Consider the following 13,154-nt stretch of genomic DNA (forward strand, 5'->3'; position numbering starts at 1 on the left):
GGCCATGTGGTAAAGAGATCCCTTCCCAAGTAGAGCTGTTGCCAGCTCTGCTTAAATCTACCTTGGCCACAGTGCTGTTTATTTATAAACCAAAGCAGTTAAATCCACTCTTATCCTGGACTTAGTTAAGGCAAATGTTCCCATGCAGACATCAGAACTCAGCTCTTCTTTTGCACAGTACCACACAGAGCTGACTTGGGAAGCTGGGAGGCAGCAGCCCCGCAGGAAGCCTCATAGAGCAGAGCCACCCTGACAACCTCAAATCCTGGGGACTCAGTATGGTAAGTGGCACTTCCAGGAAAAACCCATGAAGGAGCCTGAGGCTGAGCGAGAAGAGCTACTTTTGCTGCTAGAAGCATTAGTCAGTGCCTGTGAGACAGCCAGCCACCCCGACCTCCTGCCTAGAAGCCTGCAGCAGGACTCCCATGGAGACTATTTGCAAGGAACCATGTGTCAGGGACCCCAGGCCAGACACGTTTTTACAAGCAACACTGGCACTCTCATGTTTTGCAAGCTAGCCTCTGTGCTCCACGCTCAATGTCTGCATTGCTGCAGCCAGTGGTACCCAGGACTTTTGTGGATACCGGTGTGCTGTACCTGAGATTTAGGCCACCCTTCCTGAAGAACAGATGGGCTACTACCAAATACCTTTCTGTCTGACACACTGTGCTCTGAGGGCCAAATCTATTCCTCCTTGCTTTTTTCTTTTTTTTTTTAGAAGGGAAAAAAAACCTGCTCTTGCTATGCTAATGTACAGCAACAGTGTAGAACAGCCCAGAGGTGGAATGATACTGGAAAGGGAAAGACAGACAGCCATATTGCAGGACAGGTTTAGGGCTTAGCAAGCACGCACCTCCTACCATGCCCCTGCCCTCCCTGCTAAAATTATTTTAGCTTGTGCACAAGGTTTGCTGGACTGTGACTGCAACCCTGCTGCTCTGTCCTTTGTGTTTGGATAGCAGGGCATGGTGGAGACCAGAAGTCAGGAAGCTGGGAGCGCAGGCAAGCTCTGTCCGCCTCTTTGCCAGATGGTCTGGATTCCTTCAGCCAAAGCCCAGGGCTGCAGCCCCCTAAGCCCTCGTACCCTGTGCACCCCAGCACTGCAAGCAGTGATCCCATCTCTGTCCACCCTTCCCCTCTGAGCCTCTGCTTGTAGGAAGGGAGAAATCTTATCATCTAGGGCAGGCTTCTTGCTCCCCAGAAATACTTAGGCAAGGTTAGGAGTGAGCTGTGGGGAATGTGGCCAAAGACAAAGAGGCCAGCTCTAGGGCAGGGAGGGCAGGACTGAGTGCTAGCCAGAAAGATGGGGTACAGCAACTACACCAGATGTACTAAGGAAAAGCTTGCAAAGAGGCTAAGCTTAGCTAACATCATCACTAACCAGTGCTAACTTTGAGTGTCCCTAGTCCCTAGACAAGCCACAGAGAAGAATGAGGCTTGAATGTATATGACAAGGACAGAACATCTACTCAAATTTTCCATACAGCACTGATCTATCTAGTCGTGATAGTTACCTGCATGGAAAAGTTATCTCCAAAAGATTAAAACTTCCGTAAGGCTATTCAGTCTTAATCTGAGGATATTGAAAGATTATAATTCTACCTGGCAGTTGTTCTCACTGTAAAAACACGCTCCTTATCCAAACTAATCCACTCATTAGCTCTTCATGCTCCTCTCTGAGGCACTCAGGAGTCCTGTCAGTACCTGGTATTTTTCCTCAGGGAAGAGTAAGTGCATACTGATCAGCTCTGCCCACTTGGGCAGCTCTTTTATCTCCGATAAGGCACTTCAAAGCTTGTTTCTTCTCTTTCTACCCCTCTCCAGTTTTCAAGATCTCTTTTACACAGTGGGAGACGCTGTATTCTGCCCCTGGTCCTTCCCATACCACATGCAGGAAGGTGGTTACCCCCTACCACCCTCTGCTCTTCACCCCCTGCAGCACTCAAAGATCTCACTAGCTCAGGTATAGCTTGTACCCTGCAACTCCAACCCCTTCTCAAAACAGTGCTTTCTAAAATACCACTACCCTTCCCACAGGGATTAGCACACATGTTCAGGAGTCTAAACATACTTACTTGCAGCAGAAGAGCACACAATTTTTAAAAGGGTGCTCCCTGGCAGCTTGGCTGTCCCTGATTACCCTCTTTTGATCTGTTATTTAACCAATCCCTGCGTCACCCAGATTTGTGTCACTGCTGGGTGTTTAGCGCCAGTACTGGACAGCAGTGGGTCTCACGCTAATCCCTGCAGATCTCTATAGGACAGGATCGATCCACAGTGATCAAAACGGTACACCTCTTTGAACACTTTAGCCAAATCCCACAACAACTACCCCATGGTCTTGTCCAGAACTGATCACTGCATGATCCCCCCAAGTCACTGAACTTTTTGGTAGATAAGTTATAAACCTGGATCTACTTGCTCATATAATTAAAAAGAATAAGTAGGAACTGCTCTTGAGCTGTGGAACTACCTCAAGGACTTCCTCTATACCGAGTTGTGGTGAACATGACCGTGTAAACACTCTGAAAGCAACGGTGACTGACAGCAGCGAGGAAAATGAGCTCCAACAGGACAGTCTGACAGCATGCTGCAACTCCAGTACTCCTACACTCCACTACTGGTTGTTTACTGGTGAGATGTACTCACCATTTCCTGGTATTATCTTCAAAAATGCTGCCTTCTTTCCATCACTAGCTGGGATGGTCAGTCAGCCAAAAATCCCCTTTCCTGATCATGGCTTTTTAAACGTGCAACAAAATAAAGCAGCTCCTACTTTTCACTCATTCTTCTCTTCCTCCTTATTCAACCTGGTACCAAGCAGGAGCACACACCCCACCACTGCTGCTGGCTGAGGAGGTACCTTGAGCAGGCATGGTACATTTTTTCTGCTGGCACCCTGGGCTGTTCAGTGCTTGGCTTACTGACCACTGGTGAGTGACAGCTCATTCTCTGGGCAGGATTATTTTCCTGAACACTTGCACTGATTTCTTCAAGTGGCAGCAGCCAGGTTCCCTGGCTTTTGCCTGTAGCTCCCATGCCACCCACAAATGTTGGAGCACATCCACCTTTCCAAGCACTGGCCCTCCACGCACCCTTGTCAACACCACTGCCCTTACCAGATGCACAGTCATGGGCTAAACGTTCAATAGCAGCAGTTTAGCAGCTCCTCAATATTTTTCCTGACTTTGACAGCTCAGGTTTGCCTTTCAAGGTGATCTCCACCTCTGAGACTGGACTTCTGGAGAGATGCCAGATGTTCAGTGGGGCTCACAAGCTACGGGACACTCCTGCACCCCTGGTCAGTTGTTGCACAGCACCTATTTCCTACAAAGCTTCCCACTAGATGGCAGAGGGCAGCCAGCCAGGACCAGACACCCCAGGCGAAGGGCATGTCCTGCAGCTCGTCCTCCGGACTGGCTAGCCACCTAGAGCGGTTTGTAAAAGCAGCTTTACCTCCTCTGATCAGATGGGTGTCCAGCCTTACAGCTCAGCTCTGATAGTGGCCAAAGCAGGTGCTAAGGGAAGAGCACACAAACGGGATGCGAGCATTGAGATACTGCCTGGAACGCACTCTCAGCCACAGCTTTCTGAAGTCAAGATACTCCCTAGGCAGTAAGTGATGTATGCACGAGACACCACTGATGCGTGCAGAGGGGAGGAGAGACCTACTCTACTTTCAGAAACCAAGTCCCTGTTGCCAGCAAACAGGAGCGATGAACTGGGACAGCAGCAGGTTCTTCATCAGGATGGGTAGGTGTGCCAATTACATGCTTTAAGATGAACTGGGATGAAAGCCGATGGCAGCCTGCTTTGAGAGCTTCCCCAAGGGAAAGTGTGACAGAGAACTCAAGGCTTGCTAGCACACTTGCCTCTCTGCCCTCAAGCAACTGCAGCTGCTGCAGTCTGGGAAGGACAAGTAAAGCAAGCTGCACTGAAGTGGTGTAACACAGTAGGATGCAGAGGCTAAAAAAGGCCATGACAACACCCTCCTGGGGTCCCCAAGGAAAGAGCTAGGGCCAGGGCCACGAAATGCCTGCTGTGTATTAGGTCCCCCAGCTGAGCTACACAAGGTGGTGTGTAGCACAACAGCCCTGGTGCTGACCAGCAATCCTCCCCTTGCCATGAGAGGGGCATTTTGACTCCCCACCACCCTGGCTGACAGCAGCTTGCTACCAATAGCAAATGTCTGCCGTGCTGCTGGATCCAGAGCAGACCTCTGTTACTGCAAATTGCAGTAGGTTTGACTCATCCCAATTCCCAAGTGACCTTCCCAAAGGAAACCCCAAAGCATGAGGGACAGGAAGACAAAACATCCCAGGTTGCTACGTCGCTTCATTTCCTGTAAAAGCATTTCACAGCTTATGGCTCTGCCTGCCTTAGGAAATCCAGCCTTTTTTCCCATGTGACTATTCCTGGTCCCCTCCATCATCCCACCTCCTTCCAAGTGCCTCTTGACAGACCAAACCCAAGGCCAAAGCTCAGACATTCTGGAGGACCAGCTAACACTCGTCTTCCTCTGAGGGTTATAACAGCAAAGGAACGTAAAGCCCGTGCTGAGAAGGTGTTCCTTCTCCCCACAGCAGCAAGTTGGCTGCACTACACGGGAGGACAGAGGGCAAAGACCCTGGGAACAGCCAGTGTTGGCAGGGTATACATTACCAAGAGCAAGACGGCATCCTCAGTCAGGACAAATGGGAGGCAAAGGGAAGAAAACAGAGTCCTGCAAGTAGATACGTCCACCTTTCCTTGTCTTCATGGCTGTCTGCTCACAGCTGCCCAGAGTCCTCCTCACAGCCTTGTGTCCTGGTTAGCTCATGCCCCCTGCGATGGCCATTCAAGACAGACTGCAGCCTCTGTTCAAAGAGGCTAGTACAGGCCTTGCCAGTGCAGCACATTAAATGGGACCTCAGCACCACTGTATTGAATTGGAGCACCTCATTTTTTCATTTTTCCTATCCTCACAGGAGAGAAAGCCCACCCCAACAGCCCCCGCTGTTCTCAACTGACTAGGCAGTCCATTCTTAACTGCATTAAACCACCATGTCACTCTGTATGTACGTTTATCAGGCATGCCCCATTCCAATCAGCCCTTGGAAGAGTGCCTAACTCTTTAATCCCGGGGCAGATGACCTCAGAACAGCTCTGGTTTGGTCAGTGACTTGCCCTTGAGCTTGCTGCACCCAGCTGCTCTATTAAACACACTCGCAAGCGGCTTTCCCACTGCAGGGATCATATACATGGATGGGTCTGCCCAGGAGCTCTGACTGCCACCCAGAGGCCTCCCAGGAATAGCCTGCTCTCTATCACAAGCTCTTAGCACTCCTCTGTGTTCAAATATATATTTCATAGTATTGCAATACCACCGAGATGGCACAGCCACCCACAACAGATGCACGGGAAAGAGCAGGTTACAACCCAAAGAGATACAACAGTTAGGACAAGGCATAGCAGACATACCAGGCTGGGTCAAAGGCACCTACAAGATAAGGAGGCTCAGAAAAGGACAAAAACATTGACAGACCATGTGCGTTTCTCAGCCAGCAGCAGTGGCTACTAGTGATCACCAGAAACAGCTATCAGACCTGCTTGCTACCTGTGTGAAAGCAGCCAAGTGTGAAGGAGGATCAAGCACAGCCAGGTAATGGATTCATTGACAAATGGATTTTGTCTGGAAGACAGAAGATTCACTCAGCGTTACAGAAGAGATGTTGGATTTATCTAGGAGAATAGCAAAATCTTTCTAAATACCTAACATGTGCAAAATCGTTCTCTTCCCCAGGGCTTTCAAAACTGGTATCTGATAGCTGTAGCCAAACTGTAGCCAAAACTGTTCTTAGACCAGCCACTATGTTTCCCTCAGGGTTTTAACGGGTTACGCTTTTGAAACAGCCTTGTTAAAAGAGATCAGCCAAGATGCACTATTGAACGTACACCAGCCCTAAACACAGTGAGTCACGAGAAGAGAGGCAGATAGACCAACAGCAGTGCTGTGCTCAGGATGCATAGTACTTTTCTTTCCAAAAAGCTACATCTACTACAGGCTTTCAGCTGCTTTTGTGCTGCCAAAATGTTAACATGCAGGCTGTGCACATGGAAGAAGATCCGAACTACTCATAACACTGCATTTCTAATGACAAAATGGCTGTTCAGAACAAGAGCTAATATCAAGACCCCTCTGCTCATTTGCTACCCATGGCATATTGAGGAAGGGTGGGCTGTTCCAAGCAGCAGGGCAAGGAAGCAGAGGCACGAGGATGCGTGGCTTCTTCAGAGCCCTTACAGAGATCATGGCATCCCAAATCAGGATAGGCTTGGCTGCAGTGGAAAAACAGCTCTCGCACAAATGCTTGGCCAAGGCTACATACCAAATCGGGGAGTATTCCCTGTTCTCCAGCATCCTCACTAAGCACAGACAGCAGTGATACTCTCAACACAGCAAAGCTGCCCAGGATTCCCACTGGTCAAGCCTGCAGCTGACTACTCCAGAGCATGTGTGCTTTCCTTCTCAAGGCTGCTGAGCCGTCCTCTGAGGTTTGGACGTGCCTCGTCACATGGGCAAGCGTGTGCCACCATCCCTCCAAGCAAATTGCTTCTGAACAAGACAAATGCTGCTTTCTCAGACCAATGCAAATGTAATAGTGGAGGTAAGTCAAAGATAAGCCTATGAGATGAAATGCTCCCTTCCTATTCCCAGGAAGATTTCTCTAAGCACAGCTGTCCTTTGCAGGCTCCATAGCTACAGACAGCTCCACAGTTTCGGACTCAGCAATAGAGGCAGCCTTGAAAGGAAGTGGACCGCTCTGGTCTACTAGCTGTTTGCGTTGTGGACTTGTGTCTAGGGCACAAGTGCTTGCTGCTATGCTCATTTCCAGGATAGCTCAGTGTGGGACACTGTACACAGCAGACAAAGAGATAGCTAAAGTCAATATATAACCTGAATGCCACCTCCTGACCTGAGGACTGCTTCCTCCTGAGAAATGCCACCTCCTGACCCATCCCTGCTGTGGACTGAGAGGTCCCACATGCTTTGCCACCCTGGAGAGCAAGTCGCATGCATCCTTCCTACCCTGATCTCAGGGGTCATTCCTGCCAACGTGGCTAGTCCCACTGTGGGAGGAAAAAGCAGCTGCTGCTGTGGCACCAGGCCTACCCAGCACCACAAATTCCCAGGCAGGATGAGCACTGCTTGCGTATGCAGCCAGCGCAGAACCTGGGCAACAGGAAAGAGACCACTGCAGCCTGTCAGCATTGGCAGGGCTATTCCTGCCTCTCCTTCCTAGCAAGTCTCCTCTCTCCAGACAGAACTCAATATAGAGCTCTGCCCAGCAGAGCGTATGAACTAGCGGGGACTGAACCTACCAGTACAGAGAGTTAAGGTAGGTACCACTGTTCACCGAGGCAAGCTACAGCCTTCTGCACATCCAGCTTTCCTCTGTGCTATTAAACACTTTCTTTGTGAGGCAAACCACTCCAGGGAAGAGCTGCTCCACCTCTGATGGCACTGGCACAGCCCTGGACCCTGCACAGCTACCAGCCAGGCTGCTACTCTCATCACAGCTTCATGCCTGCCTGTAAAGCTGCACTAAATGCCTCCCTCACACAGTACAGCTCTGCTCCACAAGCCTCCAGCCTGCCCAAGCAGGCAATATAACCGCACTAAGGCAAAATGCAAGGAACAGGTGCCAATGACAAGGCAGAGAATGCCCAGCTCTCTGCTCTGATGGGGCTGCAGCTTCGAGATTTGAACTGACCCATTTTGCTGCTTGTGAGGCTTTTCTGCACCCTCCTGATACCTAGTGATGTGGTTTTTAAACTTTTCCCCTCCTACTCTTCCATAAATACTAAATGAGTTGCCCAACAGGTTCAAAAGCTAAGAGGAAAGACTAAATAAAATACTCTTGGGAACTGCATGTTTCCTAACAAAATTCTTTTCCTGCTAACATTTAATCTGATTCAAGTCAGATACAAACCTGGCACCTCGTAATGTCATTTTACAGTCTGGTCATGCTGTTCTGTGCCAGAAAAAGTCAGCAACAGAAAAATGCCCTACCAAAGCACCATGGCCTACTATTATCATCCCCAGGATTTGCACAGGCTGTGACACTGCTATTTTAACAAAGTTGCTGTGCTGTCTTCCCAGATGTATTCAGCCTCTGTTCACAGCTTTCCCCACTGGTTTTGTTTTAAATCTTTTCCTTTTAACCAGTTTGTAATTTGGTACCCACCTGTACCTTCACACTGCAGCGCTGCTGGAAGTGCTGCTTTTCACCCACCACCCCAGACCTCTGGGTCTCTGTGGACTACTTCCCAGGCAAAAGCAAAAGGGATCTGGGCTGACTAAAAGTGAACTTAAATTTTCTGCATGGAGTTTCCCAATGGGTTTTTAAGCTCTCTGATACACAGGTCTCTTAACCCACTGATCTAGACCAGTGAGGCCACTGTGCTGACCACACACAACACAAGGACCCTTGTCTGAAAAGTGGGGGAGCTATGAAAGGGCAGTTGTTAAAAAATCACAGGACAACAATCACTCTGTGCATTCAGTGTCAAAAGCAAGATCAGAGGGTGGAATGGAAACCCTGAGATCTGCCTAGAAAGACCCTGTTGGCCGCTCCAACCTGTCACTGTTACAGACATACCAGAGCTATCTCACACACCCCATGGCAAGGAGCTGCATCTTACCTGGTGCTACAGAGCAGCTTTCCTTTTAGCATAGAGATGCCTGCAAACACTCTAGTGTATACTGCTTCTCCTCGTCAGTCAGCTTCAGAAATAGCCCCTCCTGTCAGAGACATCCATCTTGTCACACCACTGCAATCCACAGCTGCTGGGCTGTTTCTACCCAAGCATGCATACTTTTCTGAGGCAGAGATGCCACACAACCCGTGCAGCTGGAGTGGAAGTGAGAAGGCTGTACACGTTGCTATGGCTCACACTAGATCCCTAGCTGAGAAGTACCATTGTATTTACCAGAAAACCCCAGCAACAGAATAATGCTACGTGGTCTGGTCCATCCCTGTCACATCAGGCTCTCTGGGAGCAGGCATCAAGAAGCATAGACTGGCTGCCCTGCAAAAGTAGAGGAGCTGTGTCCAGGGAGCAGCTTGAGCTCCAGCAAGCCAGAGCAAAGGCAGTTTCCCCTCGAGGACCTCTCCAGGCGAAGCATGCAGGCAGCTGCTGCCTGCAGTCATTCATGCTCGCTGGCACCACAAGATTTCCCAGCAGGCTGCCAGGCTGCCCAGCAGGCGCAGCCCCAGCTCTCAAAGGCACTGCAGCCTGGGCTCAGCAGCGTCAGACAGTTACTCACAGGCTGACAGGGCCCTGGGGGCTCCAGCAAAGCAGCACGCAGACTAAGCAGATGACACTCCATGCACCTGGAGCTGCTCACTGCCAGCCGTTGTCCCAGCGGAACAGGACATTCTTTCCAAGGATCATTGTGCCCATTCAGCATCTCAGCAAGCTGCAAGCAGAGCCAGGAGCGATCATGACAGACCGTAGCAAAAGGGTCCGTGAATAGCCTGGTGTGTCTCCTCACCACACCACATTACAGCCACACCGGGCACATGCAGCAATCCAAAGACACCCTGGCTAAGACAATTTGAATTCGTAACATACATGAAAAATTCAACACCCTATCAACCACTTATTCTCTTTAAAGTACATTTTTGTAGCGCTCACCGGAACACCAGAGTGCCTATTGGAGAACTTGGGAAATGGAGGCACAGGTGATTATCATACAATCCTTCCCACAAACCCATGGCAATCTGTGGCTGAAGTGAAGGATTTTCTGCATGATAGATGTACACAAAGCCACCTGGCGCAACAGAGGCACTCCTTTATGCCCATTATCTGGGCATGTGGTGGCCAAGTCAAGCCTGTATGTTCAGATGCAGTGTCCTTGTTTTCTTTCTAAGTACTCTGAATTTTATACAGAAGGTTGTTAAACGTTTCTGAAATGAGTCATCCTCAGCTCTTCTACGCAGCCTGTTAGAAAAATGTATGCCAGTGCACATACCTTGGGACTGGTCCACAGGCAGCTCTGCACCAGCCAACTGAAGCAGAAGAGACAAAAATGTGGCTTTTTTGGTTCACTGATCAAACTGTAAAAGAAGCCTATAAAAGAAATAAAAGCTAGTTCAAGCCCAGAATAATACTGAAAAGTTTTGAAAACAGCCATGAGGGGACGCCTCTGAATCTGACTCTATCTAACACGGAGGAAGTGGTTAATAAGGGCAGGCAATAAGACCGCAAGTGACTGTAAAATTCTAGCCAGTTACAAGTTTTAAGAGAAGAACAAAAGTCAAGGGACAACATCATCAGGGAAGCAAACTTAACTAAAGGCCCAGGATCTGGGCATACCAATAGGGTACCACTCAAAGGAAAAACCTAGTTGAGAAATATCTGGCAGTTTCTTAACAGAAATGCTGTGAAGACATCAGATAACCCACCCTAATGCCTGAATGGAGGGGCAGCACAGCAGCCTGGCTAGATCATACTATCTTCAGTTTTCAGGGCCAAGAAGCAAGCATCTGAAAGATGAAACCAATCAAATCACCAAGGACGTGAATAGCAATATTCAGAAACAAGAACAAAACACAAGCCCAGAGACGAGAAGCCAAGGCCCCCAAAGCATTCATCAGCTTGTTAGTAGCACGTTACATTCACTGGTGCTCAGTTTGCAGCTATAAATAGGCTGCCAGTTCAAAGGAGACATGAATCCCTTCCTTGGGATAATCACATATGGAGAAGAGACAGAAGAAGCTGTTCCCCCAGGAAGAACGCTGCTACCCAGGTATAAAAGCACAGGGTCTTTTGTTCGCGCAATTCCTTGGGTGCAATCGCCCTACTCTTCCCTTGTGTACGATATAAAAGATAGATCAGAGATTCTACATCAGAGCATCACCATTGCTCCTTAGCATAAGTGGCAGAATCAGCCCAGACGTGGTGGAGGGGATGGAGGCACAGAGGCTGAGGTGAGGGGAGACACAGGTCCACAATACCTGGAGACCCAGCAACTATCCAGAATCCTGGAAGCTGCATAGACAGTCCAACATGCTTAGAGCACCTAGCCTGACAAACACAAGCCATATCTCCAGCAGTGGCAGGGCCCAGGATGCCCAGGCCAACAGCAGCAGTCCTGCCTGCTGCTGGGCAGGAGGTGCTCAGAGCTGCTCTCTGGACCAACCTGATACAGGAGAAGCAGCTCCACCACTGTCACTGCAGATAAAGCATGCTTCCCCCCAATGCCTGCATTAGAGCAGCAGCCCAGCATCTCCAGGATTCCTGTATTCAGCCCAGTGTGTCCTACAGTAGATTAAAAAGTTAGGCCCCATCAGCTCCCCACCAACAAGCACTCATAGCCAACACAGCATGCCCCAGAGCCATGTCACGATACAGGGAAGTCCCACCCAATCTTAAGTGAACCTCTCATCCACTGCAACCCTGGCAATGCTGTCTGGAAGAACCATTTTACAGTATCACTGGGGCTGGCTCCAGTATCAAGTACACTGACACATTGAGGGAAGAGGAGTACAGTTTGGTCCTGTCCACAGAAGCTCGTACCACCAAGGTCCTCTGACGTTAACTACACCTAAAGATGCTTGTTTAAGGGAATAACCAGTTGTTATGAGCAATTCCACACAGAACAATGTGGGTCTTTACAGACCTGGAGTGCAGCCAACCCTGCTTTGTACAAGGGGGAAAGACAGCCCAGGAACTGAACTAGCAACAGGGAGAATTAAAATAGGCTTGTACCCTGAAAGAAGGAAGAAGGTCTGGAGATCTCCCTTTCAAGGCATCAGCCATTGATGGAGGAGGCTTTTGCTTCAGAAAGGCTAAAGAGCATCGCTATGCAACCAGAAAGGAAATCACTGTAGTGCTTTTGAGTGGAAAGGCAGAGGCGCTTACTGGGGTCCACAACCAACTTCTGCACTGCTTTCTAGAACCTCTGTCAACTCCCACGTGCAGCTGAACAGTGAGATTTCAAACTGCCACAGTAGGTTCACCTGAACCTATTGCACACTATCTACAACTGGCTTCTACCTGACGAAGGGTATATGCCAAGCCTGCACTACTTTAGGTTTTTTAATGTGCACTAAAATTGCATTGGCAAATTTAAATGCGGCTTTACAAGAATAATCCCTGCTTAAAATTAGCATGCAATTAGAGAAGCACATACAGGTCAGTTAAAATTGGACCCCACTGAAGTTACTGCTGCCCTCATCAAGAATATATACAACCCTGTCATCCTTCGCACTGCAACAGCCAAAGCATGTACAGCACAGGGCCAAGGCATGTCTTAGCTGTGGGACTAAATTTACCTGCTTAGAAGCAACTAACTCTCCAGCACTATCACAAGGCACAAGCTGATCTTATCATACCCTAGTCAAAAGTGAATGCTCTGCATGTAGAAATCAGCCTTGTTGAGCGCAGGGTTTTTGTGAGCTTTTTCTGAAACTTGTTTTGTTTCATCTGCACACAATCATACCTAATTATCCCACATATCCCAAGTAATCCAACTCACGTACAGTGTCAAAGGGGCTTCTAGGCAGCATCCATCCATGGTCTGTGTCATCAGAGATAAAAGGTGACAGCAAGGACAGGATGGGAACAAACAAACAGCACAATCAAAGGAAGGAAGAAGGTTCGCATCAGAAGAAGAGGCAAGAGCATCTTGCAAGAGCAGGACCACTGTAGACAAAAACTGCCACTGTTGGGGAAGCCAAGAATAAACAGAAGTCAGATAGCAAGTCCTGTGAGCACAGCACCTGCCCTTGAAAATCACCTTCCCAGGACCTGCAGTTCACAGGGCACAACCCTCCAGGCCAGGATTTTACAATTAGACCTTGCTAATAAAGTACACGGTCCTGCCCAGACCTCAGGCCAGATTTGTCACTCACGGATGCACAACTAACACTTTTCAGGTAGGTGTGCTTTCTGGGGACCACACAACAGTGGCTATTCACCTGGGCTGAGAACCTCCATCCTTCAGTAATCCTGGGTTTCCCTTCAGATTTCATTACGCTTGAGCCTCAGTGCAGCAAGAATGTTTGCAGAGCTCTTCTATTTAATCTCCTCTGTAACGGCCTTCCTCCAAAGAAGGTGGGCAGATAAAAGCCAAGGCAGCACTTCTTAGAGCGGACACAGAAGTT

General features: G+C 49.0%; 1 protein-coding gene across 4 annotated transcripts in view; it reads right to left on the bottom strand.

Moving 5' to 3' along the window:
• The window catches only part of LOC128149893 (phosphofurin acidic cluster sorting protein 1-like), a 77,793-nt gene that overhangs the window by 22,083 nt on the left and 42,556 nt on the right, over nucleotides 1–13,154 (bottom strand). The window contains exon 1 of one of the 4 annotated variants that reach the window (XM_052805444.1): nucleotides 4,663–4,694. The exons of the other annotated variants lie outside the window; for them this stretch is intronic. Within the exon in view, the coding sequence (XP_052661404.1) occupies nucleotides 4,663–4,679 (17 nt within the window). The 5' untranslated portion in view covers nucleotides 4,680–4,694. Of the gene's footprint in view, nucleotides 1–4,662; nucleotides 4,695–13,154 lie in introns of those variants that run through there. 4 annotated transcript variants of the gene reach the window in all.

The sequence above is a fragment of the Harpia harpyja genome, chromosome 13 (assembly GCF_026419915.1).
Source record: "Harpia harpyja isolate bHarHar1 chromosome 13, bHarHar1 primary haplotype, whole genome shotgun sequence".
Lineage (NCBI taxonomy): Eukaryota > Metazoa > Chordata > Aves > Accipitriformes > Accipitridae > Harpia > Harpia harpyja.